The 19,650-nt window shown below is 30.7% G+C and overlaps 1 protein-coding gene across 1 annotated transcript; it reads right to left on the bottom strand.

The window, feature by feature from the left end:
- Positions 1 to 910: 910 nt before the first annotated feature.
- LOC21405325 (probable serine/threonine-protein kinase PBL3) lies at positions 911 to 5,157 on the bottom strand. Its single transcript, XM_010095497.2, has 6 exons — positions 4,917 to 5,157; positions 3,852 to 4,165; positions 3,623 to 3,758; positions 2,238 to 2,374; positions 2,021 to 2,144; positions 911 to 1,824 (listed from the first exon to the last, which is right to left on the bottom strand). The coding sequence occupies exons 1-6, from the start codon at positions 4,975 to 4,977 to the stop codon at positions 1,436 to 1,438; spliced, it is 1,161 nt and encodes a 386-aa protein (XP_010093799.1). The 5' UTR covers positions 4,978 to 5,157; the 3' UTR covers positions 911 to 1,435.
- Positions 5,158 to 19,650: the final 14,493 nt, after the last annotated feature.

Genomic DNA, 19,650 nt, shown 5'->3' with positions numbered 1-19,650 from the left:
TTGAAATATTGTGTTGGTGTCTTTATCCTAGAATTTGAGAAAACTAGGCTATTTAGCGCACTTATGAGAGGAGGCCATGGATTATTACGGCTTTGCATTTATACCTTTAATAATCGTCACTTTCACGAGTTAAAAGTCCATATTACCACTTGTGTACATTAAGTAACTAAAATAAATCAATGGTCTATTATATCTTTGAGTAAACCATTGATTTAAAGTAGGAAAAAAAAAAAAAAAACTCTCCATACAAAGAACACGTATTAAAGAACTAACGTAAATCATTGGTCTACTTTTCAGTAAAATAATGGGCGCACTTAGAACTCGTTCTAAAATAATTTTATTTTTTGTATGAAAATAAAAATGAAAACGTTTTCAATCTCAGACAGAAATCATTTTTAAAAATGCGTTTGGTAATTTTATCAAGAGATTATTTTCAGTGTAAAAAAATCTATTAATGTCTCTCTCTCTTTCTCTATGCTCGAGAGAGGAGAAAACGAAAACAAAAAATGAAAAACGACTAAAAGTCATTTTTCATTTCTCTCTCATTTTATACTAAACTAAAAAATCGTTTTTATTTCCGTTTTTTATTTTTATTGCGTCAAACGCCGTTTTAAAAACATTTTCATTTTTTCTTTATCAAAAAAACGTAAAAAAATAAAAACAAAATCAATTCCAAACACGGCCAATGTTTTAAAGAAAAAGATTTCTACTCAAAACACAGATCTCACATGAGGGGAGGCTTTGCGGTGGCTTCCATGGTGTGGAAGGAAGGAAGGGGATTTGGGCAGCGACATCGTGGTAGGGGGCAAAGATCCAATGTGGATTGCAACATCGGATCTTGCCGCCACTACGACTCGTGGAGGTGTCACCGCAATTTTGACAAAATAAGAAACTTGAGGAATGCCACAAGAATTAAACATGTTACGATTTTTGCCACTCCAATTCCACAGGATTTGAATTTCTGCCACTCCAAAAAGATAAAATAAAGTGGCAGAAATCCTAACATTAATCTCAAGTGGAGTTTTTTATATGGCAAACAAAAAACCAATACATAGCCCAACGAAACACCCTCACATGGTAAACTCTTACACAAATGCACTCCCCTTGTGAGGCTTTGAAGCCACAATCCGAAATAAAATAATACAAAGTAAATATACATGTTGACAAGTGACTAAAGGGCATGCCTAGTTAATCACATAAATCCCTTTTGAAGGAAGGAGAGGAGAATAACTCTTATTTACATAAGAGTATATGATACACTATATATGATTACATTGTATAACAAAGCAAACCACATCTGCAGAGCCAGCAGTTGTGTGTGTAACGTTTCTTCTACAAAGTGGATATCTTTTTTCCTACCCATGTATAGCAGTTTGAAAAATGCAATTTAATGGACAAAAGGGAAACAAGACTAACACCAAATATGCATGAGTGTTTATATTATCCTGTGAGGATGATTGGAATGTTTCACCCAAGCATGGTTCAGCCTAGAATCTTTGGTGCTCGAAACATCTCTCGACGTATGGAGCTGTTCCAATTTCGCTAGAACATCAACCATTAGCGGTCTGTTCTTTGGATCCGTGTGTAGGCACTGCACGGCGAGTGCAGCTGCGGCTTGAGCTGCTTTTTTGGAGTACTGACCCCCCAATCTGGTGTCCATGATCCTTAATACTCGTCTAGCATCACTCAAGAAGGGCTTTGCCCAATCAACCAGCGTGTCTTCGATGCCAACCGCTTTCTCATCATCCATTGCCCGTCTTCCACATAGCAATTCTAGCAATACCACGCCGAAGCTGTACACATCGCTCTTTGGAGTCAAGTGACCTGCACTTTTGAAACCCGATTTCATCAGAAAAAGAAACCTGTCCCGGGCTCATATACTTTCTAAATTGAAAAGAAATTATAACAGCTTTGGTTTTTTCCATTTTCTGGTTTCTTATTCCTTTTTGTCTTTTCTCAATTTTATCTGGGAAAATATCTTTTTAAGTAATACATCAAATATTTGAAAGTTGACACTTACCGGTGGCTATATATTCTGGCGCAGCATACCCTCGAGTTCCCACAACTCTGGTTGAAACATGAGTATTATCACCTGTGGGACCATCCCTTGCTAAGCCAAAATCCGAAAGTCGGGCACTGAAATCCTATAAAAGTCATTCACAACTCTATTAGCCAAATGAATTTCATGTACAGTTGCTGCAATTGAATAACAGATGCTAAAATGTTCCTATATATACCGAATCAAGCAGAATGTTTGAAGCTTTTAAATCACGGTAGATAACATTAGCATCTAAGCTATGCAAAAACGATAATCCTCGCGCAACATCAATTGCAATGTTCATACGCAAGTTCCACGAAATAGGCTGAACACCTTCTGCACGAAAGGAAAAACTATGGTGATATACAAACCTTATAGAAGTTGTATTAAACGTCAGCGCTACCTTTCATTTTCCCTCACTCAAAAGTTTACACAAAAAAAAAAAAAGAAAAAGAAAAACGCGCACACACACACTCAAGTTCTTCATTCCATAGATGGATAATGCATCAAGGAAGCCATTCCGTATAGCTCAGATAGCGTAGCAAAACTGAACAAATCTCATCCCAGTTATACGTCTTATATAGAATTATGGAGATTATGATATTAATTAGTTTGAATAATTAGTTTTAACTTAATTAGAGATTTATGTTGCATTATCAAGTTTCCTTATTTCATTTTTATTTAGTTTCCTAATTTGTTATTTTGTTTGCCTATAAATATGGTAGTTTGAAATTTCAGTACAGAGTAATGGTTGATCAATGAGCATTGAGATTATTGATTTTCCTCCTCTTGAGTTATTTTTCTCTCTTTAGAATCCTTTGTTTTCTCTCTTTTGGTTCTATTGTTCATTAGTCTCTTGTATCTATTCCTCAATTTTGATTCTCTCTCTCCTCTCTTGGTCCTACATCATAACTCATAAGAAACATAGCAAACCTGCCTTGAGAATCATCCCAGAAATTAAACGTTCTTTTAGACAAAGGAATCGCAATGCATACTTATCCGGATATTTCGTTGAAGTAGACAAGTTAGACAAAATTTGTCTACTTTCCGATAGAGGAAGTTTATTGGCTAAAATAAAAAAATATGCTGAATCAAATACTATGCTAGTAATGGGAGAACACAGAATACTTGATAAACTTAATTGCTTAGTGAAACACCTTTGCTCTAAGGGCAGAGTTTCATGAAGTATGAAGCCAAATGAAAGTAGGCAACCTATTCTAAGATAGATCCTTCGGATGCAAATGAGTTGATCGGAGATGGGTGGGACGGGCTGTACCTATATAAAGCTTAGCAGAAAATAACAAGTGCTGAAAGAGAAAATGAAGAAGTGAATCGTTTTAGAGCCTCTCTTTTCTAAGCATATGTGTTTCCTGTTAGGTTAGGGATACTGAATCGCAATTGCATACTTCAATACATTATGGCATTATTACTAATGCATTTTATTTGAGAAGGGAATTGCTAGCCAAGCTGCTGTTTCTCTGTATGACTATATGTGACATAAAAATGAAAGAAATATAGAAATTAACTACTCAAATAATCAAAGAAAATACAAGAGAACGAAAAAGGAAGCTCCTTTATACTCACTTCTAAACAAATGATTTTCCAAACTTCCTTTAGGCATATACTCATAAACAAGAAGTCTGTTATCAGACTCGGAGCAGTAACCAATGAGTTTCACGAGATTTTTATGGCGAAGCTGACCCAGATAATTCACTTCCGCCTGCAAGTCGAGGACAGATTCAAGTTCATATAATAAGGAGAACAAGCAAAGGAAAAACCAAAGAAGAAAACTTGGGATCGGCAGTACACATACAAGCCATTCCTTGTGGCCCTGAAAGCTTTCTCGTTTGAGCCTTTTGACAGCGACCACTGTCCCGGTTCCTCGTTTCGCAGGAGCTAATGTGTTCTCGTCGATCCATCCCTTGAAAACCCAGCCAAACCCTCCCTCTCCAAGTAAGCTATCTGACTTGAAGTTCCTCGTGGCATTTTTGAGATCAATGAAAGCAAAGGACTTAAGCGTGTTGGGAACAGACGTATCGACTTCGGTTGAGATTAGTCCTCGTAGGGGCTTGTCCTCACTCGGCGGTTTTGAATCCAACTTAACATTGCTACTAGTCTTTGTACTTTCTGCCAGAAACCAATAACTAATAATAACCAACATGATTTTACACACTCATAATAATATGATTATCGGAACCGTTAGAACACTAACGTTAATTCTTTGTTAAAGGTCAACAGGAAAACATGGTTCTACCACATCACGTTGAACTAAAACTTATTGCAACAGCACTTATACAACCTAAGCATGTTGTCATTCATATAGGAATCATCAAACAACCATGGTTTTGAACCTATTGTTGAAGAATAATTTTAAGTGGTAAATTCTCAGTAAGAATAGCTCCAGAATGATGTCTTTGGTACACCAGTTAAAGAGATAAATGGCAGAAGAGAAATTAAGCAGATAAAGTGAAATGTCTTTACTACCCTCAACAAAAAGAACATGATTGAAATTGAAGCTAAAGTTTCAATTTAAAATTTCATCCAGAGAAAGAAACCAAAAAGAGGTCCTTTAAAAAAAAAAACAAAAACGAGGTGCAAATTGTCCTCCAAACAAGAACAGCAACACAACAAAATTCATCAAACATTTATGGACCAACCCTTTAATTATAAAAAGGATTCCAAAAAAAAAAAAAAAGTCAAATGTCTTTGCAAGAAAATTATTACATTTAACTCATTTCCAATCAAGAACAATTATAACACCAGATTCAGCACCCAAAAAAAAAAAAAGATTCAGCAAAAATATATAGAACCTCAAAAGTTGACATAAAAAAAAATATATATTTTTTGGGGAGAAGAAAAGAAAAGAGATTTTTGTTACCAAAAAAGTTGATGGAAGAAGCATGGGCACACTTGGCAGGGTGTCTAAAGCAATTTCCCATCTCAGAGAAGAAAAGAGAAGAGCTCAGGAGAATTCCCAGAAAATTAGCAATGAATCTTCAAAATAAAAAAACCCATGAAAAATCTGAGAAGAAAAATGAAACCCACTTGGTGGAAACGAATTTAAGCAAGAGTAAATGTCTAGCATAAAAAAAAAAAGGGTCGTCGTGATGGGCCATTGATGATAGAATACTCTGCTTCTTAATTAGCTTTTAGTCAATGGACGAATTCAGACGTTGAACAGTAATGAAAGAAATTTCAGCTTGTTCGGATAACGATAAATACACTCAGAATTATTCAAAGCCCCAGGCTAATTAATTAATGGGGTCTTAGTTTACCCCTTTTTTTAACGGAAACTATATTCCAAATCATGGACAAACAATAAGGATTCTTAACGGCTCTTCATTCGAGTTATAATTTTATTTAAATTTATATTTTTTTATAAAATTTGAGTTTTAATTTAAGTTTGAGATTAAAATTTAAGGTTAAATTTTTCCTTTAATTTAAATTTTTAAACTCAAACTCAAGTTAATAAATAGTATTTTTCTATTTTTAAAAATATCATAACTTTTTCGTTTTAATTCCGATTGAGATGATTTTTTTTCTATGCATTCACAATGAATAGACGAATAAAACTCCACCTATATACCCTATTAAAATTTTTCATCACCATTGAATTTTTATTAAAATACTATCCAAATACAAATTCAAGTTTTGACACACCCAAATACAAACTCAAATAACTTCTCAATTCAAACCATAACTCAAAATGTGCACATCCAAACACAAACTCAAATTAGAGTTTCAACTCAAACCATACTCAAATATACATTAATTCAAATCAAACTCAAAAAATGCAAATGAACAAGCTCAAATTTGAGGAGGGGGTCAATTCTAAAATAGAGGATTTGAATTAGGGGTTTTTATTGTTCTCATTAAATTATCTACTAAATATCAATTTGAATCTTAAACTACAATTTGAATTGAATTTTTAGGTTCAAATGGTTGCAACTAAGACTGTTCGTGGTTTTGATCGATCCGACCACGCCGCTTTTTAAAAAATTAAAACCGAAACCAAACTGAAGAGGAGAGACTTCAGTCGGTTAACCACCCAAACCATGGCCGATTTCCGGTGGTCGATTCCAACAAAACTAAAGTTTATTAAAAAAAAATTAAACTACATTTTTTTTCATCAATTTCAACTATTAATATAGTCAAAATTAAGAGAAAAAGAACTTTTGTTGAAGCCCATCTAAAAATAAGGCATACAAAATATAGTGTGAGGCCAAGAAAAGACTCACTTCTTTTATATAGAGTAGTTGAAGTAGTATTTTTTCATCTCTTCTCCATGTGGGACTCTTGCAACTTCAATTGTTAGTTGTCAAAGTCTAAAAAGCGTAAAATGTTAATAAATATTATTGAGACCATAATGATACTAATAAGGATAATGTGGTTTAGTGGTTAATTGATGGTCTTCTACCCTCTAGGTTAAAGGTTCAAACCTCCACTTGTATAAATCTCATTTTTCTAAGTGTGTAATAGTGGTCGGATGGTTGACCGATCGATAGTAATCGGTTTCACTTTTGATCGGTTTGTTTTAGTCGGTTAGCGGTCGGTGTCAGTTTCACAGTTGAACAACTCTAGTTGCAACAAACATGGGCAACGACTAGTACAAACTCAAATGACCTCGTTGACACAAGGAAACTAAATTCCAACCATAGACCGGTTCCACTAGTAACTTCTAATGAAATGGACAAGGGGATAAAATGAGCACTAAGTTCCCATAATGAAAAACTAAAAAGACACACAATTAATCGAGCACACATACGACTCTTTCAACAATTCCTTTATGATCGAAGTAGAACTTTAATCGGTTGAGACCAAGAAACTAGTAGCACTACAGTCACCCGCAATATTGTAAGAATCAACATTAGTGAGTTGGACTCAGAAACTAAGCCAAAGAGTCAGGAAACCATCTCTGTTATTAAATATGAAAACAAAAGCAAAACAGGAAACAAAACTTATGAGGCAAAAAAATTATCGGCTTTAATTTACAAAAAAAAAAAAAAAAAAAGGAACTAAAGCCCCAACACAATAAGAGCCTCCGGAGCTAATATGATCACCGCGAATAGAGAGACTAGAGCAGACGATCCTGCAAAGGGCTAAAAACACCATAGAAAGATTATTCTTTCCACGGTTTACCTTTTCTTTAGCATTTAGTTTCTGAACTTTTAAATAACTTCTTGAATTTTTGTTTTTCAGACAATTTTTATTAGTAATATTAATTAGAGTCACATTTTGGTCACATAATAATTAGAAGGGAAAATTTTATTTTGGTACCATGTGTTATATCGAAATATGAGTTTAGTACCATTTATTTTAAATATTTTTGTGTTAGTATCCCGACCTTTTAAAAAATCTTCTTTTTGTACTTCAGGTAATTTTTTGAGACACGAAAAGATAAAATTACTCTTATTATTAAATTACTTGTGGCGAAGCCACATTACATGGAGTGAGGGCAGCCGCACCACTGGTCTAAGGTGGCCCCTTTAATTATGCCCCAATTAAATTAATTTTTACATTTTTTTTTCTCTTAATTCGCCCCCTGAATTTTTTTGGTTATGATATTTTTATAAAAATTTTCAGAACATTTCAAACATTCCCTAAGTTTTAACTTTTAAGTATCTCATATTTTAAACGTAAATTGCTAAATAAGTAAATAATCAATAAAACTACTGTCTAAGTTCATAATTTTATGGATTCTAGACCTTAAAAAGTGAATTAAACTCAATTAAAAGCTTGATTCATTTATATTAAAAAACACACAAATAGTTAAATTAATATAAACTGTTCTATTATTTTAATTTAAAACTTTAGTTTTACTCATGCCTCCACTAGAAAAATGTCCTGGCTTCATCACTGTCGGCGGCTATAGAAGCTGCTAAATCTTTTGATTATTTTAGGGTTTGGTTTGGATTTTTTTTTTTTTTTTTTAAGGAAGGCCATTTTTTTTTAGTCAAAGGCTAAAATTAAAAGTTTAATAAATTAAGGGTTGAAACTTTAGATTTATTTTCAATAAAATTTGTTTTTTCTTAATTAAAAATAAGATGTGATCAGTGAGAGATCTTATTATATTGGGTATTCCTTCACATTTTGTGGTCATTTATTTTTTATCTAATGGGTATGAGTAATTACCCTACTGCTGAGGAGAACGTACATCCTCTGGCCTCTACCATAGATTTTTCCTTTTATTTAAAACCCTTAAAAATTAGAACATTTTACATTAACGATTATAACGTGGTTATTTAAAAAAAAAATTAGAAATTATTTGTAAACTTTAATTTTAGAGACTAAAAGTGTAAACAAAGAAAAAAAAAACTAAAAACAAAAAATTAATTTATTAAATTTAAAAGTTTATTGACCAAAATGATAAAATATTCATAGTTTAAGGATTAATAGTGTGAATAAAAAAGAAAAGTCAAATAATTTTTTTAGAAAAAAATAGTGTTAATAAAAAATAAAATACTTCTTATGTTTGATGTTTCTTCTCGTGAGATAATCCCACAGAGTCTCATATAACATATATATATATATATATATATATTGCTAAGGATATTTAAATTACTTTATTCATGTTTTTTCTGACTGGTGTATGGAAAGTTTTTGTTTTCTTAATAGTTAATGGTGTTTGGAAAGTTGGAAAAGTCTGTCCGTTAATTTAAATTTTTAAAAATTTTTTATTGTAATAAAAAAATTAAATGTGATTATTTTTTAAAAAAAATTTTATAATAAATTTTAAATTTTAAATTTAAATCAATAAAATAAATAGACACAATGAGTATAGAGATTTTCGTGGTTCGCTCAGTTCTCTACGAAAGCAAAAGCTTTTTATGTTAATGTTTGGGAATCACGAATCTTTTATGAGGATTTTGCGTAGAGCTGACCAATTTTTTTATTTATTTATTTTCTCGTCTCTGGTCGCTTTCCCTTGAAAGTGAAAAGCATGAATTCGTATACATATTTAGACCTTTCCTCTCACGACATCTATCCTTTATCAAAAACTTTTTTCCTGGTTTGATTAGTAAAAAAAAAAAAAAAAAGAAGACTTTTATCCTGGTTGAAAAATTAGGCCGTGTTTTGGTGTTTTGAAAATGAGAGTCCGTTTGGTTCATAGATTAAAATTATGTGATTAGAATTATTTTTGATTTACGTGTATTTTTTATGAGAGAAAATATTGTAGCGAACCACGAATCATTATTCGAATCAAGGAACGAATCTCTCTACCAAACATCACCTGAATTTCACGTTTCTATTTCTGAAAGTGATTCTTGAATAGCGTTTGTATAGTTATATTTTCGAGATTGACTCATGTAGTTGGCAAAAACGAATAAATAATTACTATTATTAATTGTATAATTATTGATTAATGACTAAATACTAATTAATAATTAAATATGAAAAATTATTAATGAAACATATCGTTGATCAATATATAAATTGTTACTATACTATTAATCATTAGTAATTAAGCTAATTACAAGTGAGAATAAATTATGATTAAAAAAATTACCATGCCTTAAGTGAGCTATAAACAGTCCACACTTCTCATGCACACATCATTTTTTTTTCTTTTGAATTTATGCCATCTGTTTTTTTTTTTTTTTTAGTTTCATCACGATTACATTATATAATATTTTTATTCGATATCAGTAGATAGTGAAAATCTGACTGTGAAAGTACTTTCCTTTTGTAGTTTTTTTTTTTTTTTTTTAAAGGAAACTTTTCTTTTTGTAGACTTTTGAATAAGCATTTTAGTTTTCATCTCTTCTTTTCTTTTGCTAAAGTTTTGTAAATTGTGAATCATGGAAGACAAGGAATTTATTAAAAAAAACTGTTGAATTATATGAGCAAAATTTTAAATTTGGCGGTTGTATAATCTGATAAATTTTACTTTTTTATATGTATGAGTAACATCATTAACCTTTACGTATAAAGGTAGGCTTGCGAAAAGGATTGAGAACAGTACAGAGTCGTGAATCAATTTCGCTCTGCACTGACAAGAACCGGACTGGTTCAATTAATAAGAAAATGCCTTATCTTATATGGCTTGTAACGTACAAATAATTTTATATAGAGATATGATAAGAGTTACACTTATTGACTGGTCTAAGTATTAGACTTGAGACAATTCCGTATTATATTTATAGAGCGAAAGAGTGTATATATAATTTTTTTAATAAAAAAAGGGGATATGATCCCACTCATCACCTTCTTAACTTATAAAATCTCTAGAGTAATCCTGCACGTATTTTTAGAGGAGAGGGAAAAAAAAAGCGTTTGAAATTCGTTTTAAAATGATTTTATTTTTTGTATGAAAATGAAAACGTTTTTAATCTCAGATAGAAATCATTTTTGAAAATGTGTTTGGTAGTTTTATTAAGAAATTATTTTCAGTATAAAAAACTCTATTAATGTTTCTCTCTATCTCTCTATGCTTGAGAGAGGAGAAAACGAAAACAAAAAATGAAAAGCGACTAAATGTCGTTTTTCATTTCTTTCTCATTTTACACTAAACCAAAAAATCGTTTTCATTTCCGCTTTTTATTTTTATTATACCAAACGCCGTTTTGAAAACATTTTCTTTTTTTCTTTCTTGAAAAACGTAAAAAATAAAAACAGGATCAATTCCAAACATGACCATTGTTACTGCTAAACCAACTTATCTGTCATTGGTGAGAGTACAAAGATATTTAGGTCTCGTTCGTTTTGCGGATTCGAGTTTTCAATTTGAGCTGATATGTGACATTTTTTGAAAGTTTTTAACTGTAGCAAAAAAATTAGATGCGACATTTTCTAAGAGGTTTTAACTGTAGAAATATATAACTAAAAACTCGAATAGATGAAATGAACGAGACCCTAGACTAGGAGACCATATTGACCTTTTTTTTTTATAATAGACTAGATTGACTGTTGAGACGCAAATGTGTGTGTGTGTGTGTGGACACATGTAGGCCTCGTTCGCTTTGCGGATTCACATTTTCAACTCGAGCTAAGATATAACATTTTTTTAAGAACTTTTAACTGTAACAAAAAAATTAAATGTGATATTTTTTAAGAGTTTTTAACTATAAAAACTTAAAATTAAAAATTTAAATTTATAAAATGAACGAGTCCATAGATATGCAACAACCATTCCTCGAATATGCCAAGAAGTGGTCGTTTATTGGATTAAAATTGGTCGAAAATCATGATCAAGTCTAAAGTGGGACCTACAAAGGCCCTCACGTTTCTCATCATTTCATTCCATACCTACTCTCTCTTTCCGATCAGTAACATTAGACGTTTAGTTCATGGATTAAAATTATGAGATTAAAATTATTTTTAATTTATGTGTATTTTTTATGAGAGAAAATAGTGTAACGAACTATGAAATATGATTCAAATTATGGTATGAATCCCCTTATTAAACGTCTGTAGAGCCCTCTTCTAATTTTTTTTTCTTCCTAGACTCCTATCTGGTATACCTTTTATTTCACCAACGTGAAAAATGAAAATGTCCTATAATAAGTTGTAAAAAGTCTACGAAGCATGCAAAGGAAGATCAAAAACTCATAAAGAAATCAATCGTTTCGCCAACAGTTAAGATCAACAACAGATAAGTCGTAAGTGAATGTGGAGAAAGGTAAACACTCCTTCAGATTGGCAATGCCGGGTGAGTCATCCACGTGTCTGTCTTGCCATCTCTCATTCAATGCTTATAAAAGTGCATAATAGTCACGTGTAGAATATATTTATAGAAAACCTACCAAAGACTCTCCGTACCAAACTAATCTTTGAAGTTGAGTGCAGATTCACTATCCCTATTTTGTGTAGGTAATTATCTCTCTACTAATTATTTATCATGTCATTTAAATTTAAAAATTCAATCACATAAATAAAAACAGAATATTAAAAATACTTAAGTAATTTATGAGGTATCAAATTTTAATTAGAATGACAGCCACCGAGACAAAAAAAAAAAAAATGAAACAACAAATATTGATTCTTTGTGGTTTGCTTTAGTTTATACTCATTGAGAATTGGTTTACATTATAGATTAAAAATAAGAGAGATGGAATGTAAGGTAAACTAATTTACAAAAGATAATTTTATCTTGGAATTCAATTGGGTTTCAATAATTATTTATAGTGGATCTTGAAACGGTGACTTGCTTGATTAATGGTGGATCGTTATTTTTCTCTCGCTTCATCTTTCTCCATTTTCCTTCTCCGATCAGCAGAGTTCACGCCCACCATCGATCCTCACCATCGCTAGATCCTACTCCCCGTGTGAATCTATCTCATCACAATTTTGTTTCTCGGCGACCAAATCAGGCTTTGCTGACGTGAGATGTCACTAGATCTTCGATTTTCTCCATATCTTTAATCTCAATCGCGTTCCTCTTTAGTCGCAATCTCCACAATCTACTAAATTATTTTAGTTTCAACTAAAAAAATTGGTAGATTATGAACAGTAATCTAGTAGATCATTTTCGGTGATTGGTATGAATTTCAGATATCAGAGATGGTCAGTCATTTTTTAATTTAAAATAAAAAATATAATTTAGTAGATTATGGAGAGTAATTTACCAAATTACTCTCTAAAGATCGTCATCGAAGATCAGAGACGATCAATCAGTTTTAATTGGAAATTAAAAATAATTTGATAGATTATGGAAAATAATCTAGCAGATTACTCATCGTCGACCTATGCTGGCATTGACATTGAAGATTAGAGACAATCAATAATTTTTATTTGAAACTTGAAAATAAAAAAAAAGTAATTTGGTAGATTATGGAGAGTAATTTAGTAAATTACTCTCTGATGACTGGCGGTCAGTATTGGTGACCAGAGATTGCCTTCCGGCTTATCAGTGGTAATCTTATAGATTAACTTTTTGATCATCGGTGGTAAGATAGTCCATACATTGGACCTTAGTTTATAATTAAAAGGGTGAAAATCAATGGACCAAACGTTTAACCGACTAACTACCCTCTTAATATAGTTTGGTTTCGATTCACGGCTTTCAAAAATTGAAAGTTTCGGTTCGGTCACTGAACCAACAAAAACTGTCAGTTTTTAATCGACGAACATTCCTACTTTTACGAGTAAACTATGCAATTTTTTCTCATAAATTAGTTATAACATTACAATCCATCATAACAATCAAACTTCATATGATACAGTTTATGACCCTTGCTTGATCATTGTGTTATGTGATGTTAGTGTGTGGTGAAATGAGTGAAATTTGGGCCCATCATTCTAGTAGAATTGAGTCAAGTCTTTTTGTATTTTATTGATAGACTCTAAGATTTTCAAAGTGATAAAGAGGATAGGGTGAGATGACACCAATTATCTCCATGTTTTTAGCGAAAAAACTTAAATAAAAGTAAAAGTGAAGTCCTCTTCATTCATCAACATGATTTGTAATTTAACATCCACATTTGACTTATGTGCAAAGAGTAAGAAACATCAAACAAGATAAGTTAATAAACGAAAATATGCATAAATGCTTTGTAGTTATTAACCCTAGTGTAGGATTATATCATTATTGTCCCTAAATTTTAAGGTCATTCTGCACTTAAAAAATTATCACTTTACCTTCTAAACTTTGAACTTTTCCCACTTAAACCTTTTTATTGTAATTTCTACTTAAAACAAATAAAAAATAGAAAATAATGCAATTACATGGCCTTTCTGTTTAGATTGTTAAAAAGATATAGATAAAAATCATATGACCACACTTAGCTCCATTTTTTTCCGTCTGATTTTAACATAATTTCTTTAAAAAAAGGGGTTTAAAGCAAACAAATTCAAAATTCAGTGAACAAAGTGAGAATTTTGAAAGTTTAAGTGGTAAAGTGAGAATGATCTTAAAGTTCAAGGAGCACCAACAATTATAATCTTGTAGTGTATAACTTACATGAATTAATGAATAAGTTACTCAAGATCTACAAAAATATGAATAGTGCTTATAATTATTAATCATATAAATAGTTCTTATACAAATATATATAGCCCGTTTAGCTCACTGATTCAAGTTTTTAATTCGAGTTAAAATGTGACTTTATGTGAAAACTATATAGCCCGTTTAGCTCACTGATTCAAGTTTTTAATTCGAGTTAAAATTTGACTTTATGTGAGAACTTTTTACTGTAGTAAAAAAATTAAATCTGATTATTTTTGAGAGCTTTTTACTGTAATAAAACTTAAATTAAAAAAATAAACGGAGCCATATTTTGAATTTGGTTTATTGAAAAATGCTCATAGCTATCCTTCGAAAGATTTTCTTAACCCGTACCAAAGCGAAAGTCCTCCCTGCCCATCCATCCATGTGGATTAGTTTGAGTTGAACAGATTAACCGGATTTGAATATAGATTCGATTGACACCCTTAATAATTAAGAAGATAAAAAAAAAAAAAAAAAAAGATTTAACTCGGGAGAGCCAAAAAGTTAATATTGGTTAAAAAGTCAATAAACTTTAACAACGCAAATATCTTAGCCACAACTATTATATGCCCCGTTTTTTTTATTAATTTGAGTTTATAATTCGAATTTTGTTACAGTAAAAAATTCTTAGAAATAGTCACATCTAACTTTTTTACTACAGTAAAAAACTCTCACACAACATCACATCTCAACTCGAATTAAAAACTCGAATTAGCGAACCGAACGGTATAACAATTCCCTTGTATTTCCCCTCCAATCTATTCTACATAATTAAGGGAGAATGTTTTTGTCTCTTAGGGCGCGTTTGTAACTCGTTTTAAAATGATTTTATTTTTTTGTATGAAAATAAAAATGAAAACGTTTTAATTTCAGACAGAAATTATTTTTGAAAATACGTTTAGTAGTTTTATCAAAAGATTATTTTAAGTATAAAAAACTCATTAATATATATATCTCTCTCTACTCGAGAGAGGAGAAAATAAAAACAAAAAATGTCATTTCTCTCTCATTTTACACTAAACTAAAAAATCATTTTCATACCCGTTTTTTGTTTTTATTACACCAAACGTTATTTGGAAAACGTTTTTATTTTTTCTCAAAAAATATAAAAAATAAAAATGGAATCAATTCCAAATACAACTTTAATTTTTGCGGAACGTTTTGCACATGAGAGACAAATGCGAAAAGTTTTGCAAGGGGTTTTCCCCCTTCCGAGTAGTGAAATATATATTTTTTTCATCTCTCTTTTGTGCCTTTTTTTTTAAAAAAAATTAATCCTTTATTTTTTCCCTCTTTTGCTTTAGATTTTTTTTTTCTTGGGTCAACTTTTTTAATAATTTTATACAGCAGTTATTTTAAACGAGCCATGCGTATGGAGCGCGCATTTTTAACTAGTCTACCAAAAGGAAGAAAAACAAATGGGGAAGAGTTTCTAATAGAAGGAAAAAATTACAAAATGATACTAATGATATTTTAGGGACACGTGATGTAATAAACAGTTGTCACGTAAACGTTGTTACAGCTTGTGAATCTTATCTAACACGTCATTAATTACTATAATATGCTGTTTATATTTTTACTATCTTAGATCAAGGCAGTATTGCATAACACTGCTTTTCTTTGATATTCATTTCACTGGTGACGCTTCTAATTCTTTCTCTAAAGAAGGAAAAATTCTCTCTTTGTTTCTTCTCGTTTGCTAAAAAGAACTAGAGATAGTGAATGAGTAGTCATTTTTCTCTAAGTCATTTCGGGCTGTTCTTTTACCCTTTTTGAGTTAGGTGATTTGAGTGTAAATTTTGAGTTGAATTTGAGTTATAACATGAGTTGAAGTTGTAACTTGAGTTTGTGTTTGATTGTGTACATTTGAGTTATGGTTTGAGATAAGAATCTTTTTTAGTTTGTATTTGAGTGAGTCAAAACTTGAATTTATATTTAGATAGTATTTTAATAAAAACTCAATCCTGATGGAAAATTTTAATAAGGTATATGGGTGGAGTTTTATTCATCTTTTCGTTGTCAACGCAAAAAAAAAATATCAATCAGAATTAAAACGAAAAAGTTATAACATTTTTAAGAATACAAAAAATATTGTTTATTAATTTGAATTCGAGTTTCTGAACTCGAGTTGAAGGAGAAACTTGAACTCAAGTTTTAGTCTCAAACTCGAGTTCAAACTTAAAAGAACATAAACTTGAATAAAGTTGTAATTCAAGTTACTTTTTTTGAGTTTTTGACTCAAGAAAGGGGCTGCCGAACAGCCCCTTCGTTGTTTGAAGAGAAAATTTACACTAAAACAAATTGCTACATCAAGAAGGATTGGTCCACAAATGAATCAAGAAAGAAAGAGAAAATTGCTTAAATTACCCTCTGAATTTTCACCCATTATTTTTTATTAATATCCATTTGATTAATATAATTATTTAACTAAAAAAAGATATTAGGATAAAAATCTACACTTAGAAGTATTTATCTCAATTTCTTATAAATGGGCTTAGTAGGTGAGCCTGAATTTAAGAATGGGCCCAAATCACGAACAAATGATGGTTCCTTTCAGGTGGGGAGCCTGTGGTTTGCCGTTGCTGTGAATGAAAGGACGAAACTTGGTGGAAAAACATGCTTGTTCCTTCCATTAATGGTTAGCTTTTTGGATACTCTATTAAAAGTTGTGATGATCCATGATATTTTTGTGGATATTCACAAAAGTAGTGAGGATCTTCCTTTTAATATCGTATATTCGGTTTTATGTGAAAAGGCTATTGTTATTTTTAAACAAAAAAAAAAAAAAAAAAAAAACACGATTGGAGTTAAAGTTGCTTGTTGAGGGACCTTTTGGAGTTGAGGTAGAAAAGTAACCTTATAAAGGTTATACGTGCATACCTTTTATTCCATTTGATTTTGATAAAAGCGATTCGGGGTAAATAACCCTTTTAGAGTTTTGTTTTATTTTTTTTAGTAAATGATCAAAGTTTTACAAAATTAAAAAAATGATAATTTTTATTAACTTTAGTTTATTACGAGTTAGTTTATCATTGATTAATTTTAATTTATCACTGATTAATTATAATTTATTAATTTAAGTAAACTATCACCGATTAATTATAATTTATCACTAATTATAGCCTCTAATGGTAAAGTACATAAATAATTACCACTCGATCACTATCCAACGGTTAGGATAAACAAATTTCTATGCATCCTCCCAGACTGGACTTTATCAAAAATTCAAAATAAAATATAATAAAATTATGAAAAAACCCCTCACCCTTTGTTGGGGTTGAGCCTAGATAGTAGATCGGCTGGCTCACCTTGAAATTTCCGTCTGAATGTTTTGGATTCGTAACGAGTCACTTGACTGGATTGGGCCTAAATACTTATATTGAAATGCATCTCAGATTCGACTCTTAACTTGAGTATGTTTGGTAGGAAAGAAAATAGAAGGAACGAAGAATGTTGAGGGATTTTAGGAGGAAAAATGAAAATATAGGTTGTTTGGTAAGAGAGAAAAGAGAAAGAAAGAGAAAATAGAGTGAAAAATAATACATGTGGGCCCCACTATTTTTTTTCTTTCCACAAGTGGGTAAAAAATGTGATGGAAAATGGGGACAACTTATTAAAATGAGCAAAGTTACTAAACTATCATTTTCTCTATCAACATCCAAGCAAAAAATTTAAGGGTATAAAAGTAATTTATGAGTAAGATTTTTTCTTTCCTCTCAATTTAACTGCAAATACCAAACAAGTGAATGTAAGCTCATTTTCTTTCCATCTTCTCATACCAAACAACATAAAAGAAAATCAATTTCCTTTCCATCATTGCTATTTTCCATCACTTTCATATTTCTTTTTTATCCTATTTTCTTTCCTTCCTACCAAACATAGGGAGAAAGAGGGAAATATGTCAAAACTTGAGATGAATTAAAATTAATAGGCTAATAGTTTACATAAGTTAATAAATAGGCCGAATTACTGTTTTCGTCCATAACTTGTTTGGTTATGAACCATAATTTGACAAGTTATGGACGGTTTTTGTTCATAACTTATCTGGCTATAAATTATAACTTGACAAGTTTGTTCATAATTTATATGGTTATGAACCATAACTTGACAAGTTATGACCTATTAAAAATTATAACTAAAAATTGACATATATACTTTATTAAACTTTTCATATTGACTTATTTTTTATTATTTCCGTTTTAATAATTGATCTATTATTTCCGTTTTAATAATTGATCGATCCTGTTGGGCTTGATAGCTCCATGGATTTGGGTTTATCAAATCCAATCCGAATAAAAAATATAAAAGATAACATGTATGATATGAAAAGATAACTTATAAGATATTAGTGGCATAAAATAAATTTAAAAATAATGGCATAAATAACATAGTGTTAACTCTTTAACGGCTTTTTTGAAAAAAAGTTTCATCGAGTACTATTGGACAGCTGAGAATTGAGATGTTCTGTCATCTTTGGCTCTGATAAAGGCGTCTCAAGCCAGGTAGACATTTGTGGTTGAAATAATGGTGTTGTCATTCCACAACCGAGCGGAAGCAATTCGAAAAGTGTTCATGTAAACACGTTGGACCAGCCATTATGATCAATAAAGAGCAATTTAAATTGTACACGCTGCAAAAGATAATAAGTATCATTTGTAAATCATATAACATATTATGAGAAGAATTATAACAAAGTACTTTATTTGTGCTCCATTTTTTTTTTTTGTCTAATTATGGTAGAATTATATTGAATTTAATTCTTTGTAAGAACATTTAATAAAAATCTTATTCTTCAATACCACGTGATATAAATAACTTGTTTTATACCTTAACAAAGAATTACGGCATCGTTCATTTCACCGATTCAAGTTTTTAGTTTTAAGTTTTTACAGTAAAAAGCTCTCAAAAAATGTCACATTTAACTTTTTTTGTTACAGTAAAAAGCTCTTAAAAAATGTCACATCTCAACTCGAATCTGTAAAGTGAACGATGTCTTATATTCTATAACATGTGAAAATATTTGTATATTTTTATACAAATTTAACAGTTAAAAAAAATCGAATTTTATAAATTTAAGGAAAAATTTAAGCCCCACCCCTGGGTTTATGCAAACGATCTCCTAGAACTTTACTCCAATTTCTAGATGCCGCACTGGTCTTTGTGGCTACAAAGAATATCACACATTTGTTTTTTTCCTCTCAATCTTAAAAAAAAAAAAAAATAGAAATTAGGATTTTAGAGAAAAATCTCAGCCTTCCAGGATTAATGGATGACTCTATGATGTGTGTTATGTGTATATATGTTTAGAATTTTAGGGCATGTTCTTTTGTCCAAAAAACTTAAAAAAAGACAACTCAAGTTTCAACTTTATTCAAGTTCACGTTCTTTTAAGTTTCAACTTTATTCAACTTCACTCAACGTTATTCAAGTTACAACTTCAACTCAAGTTATAACTTAAATTCAACTCAAAAACTACACTCAAGTTACATTCCAAAAGAACAATCCCTTAGTTTTTTTTTTCTTATTATTGGCAAGTTTATTAGTTTGGGATTTTTTTTCCCTTTGATTTGATTATTAAGGGCATTCTTTGATATTTTAAAAGTTTTAGCGGTCAAAATTTGTTTTGAACGGAAAAGGTATTTTATTAAACTGAATACATCAGTATAAATAACTCCCAATTACATGA

The sequence above is a fragment of the Morus notabilis genome, unplaced genomic scaffold (assembly GCF_000414095.1).
Source record: "Morus notabilis unplaced genomic scaffold, ASM41409v2 Scaffold306, whole genome shotgun sequence".
Taxonomy (NCBI): Eukaryota; Viridiplantae; Streptophyta; class Magnoliopsida; order Rosales; family Moraceae; genus Morus; species Morus notabilis.
This window is presented reverse-complemented; position numbering and strand designations above follow the sequence as displayed.

Coding starts and splice junctions, on each gene's coding strand:
- LOC21405325 (XM_010095497.2), bottom strand. CDS start 4,977: ATGGGAAATTGCTTTAGACACCCTGCCAAGTGTGCCCATGCTTCTTCC. Junction 4,166..4,916: donor TTCTTCCATCAACTTTTTTG/GTAACAAAAATC, acceptor GGTTTCTGGCAG/AAAGTACAAAGACTAGTAGC. Junction 3,759..3,851: donor AGGGCCACAAGGAATGGCTT/GTATGTGTACTG, acceptor CTCGACTTGCAG/GCGGAAGTGAATTATCTGGG.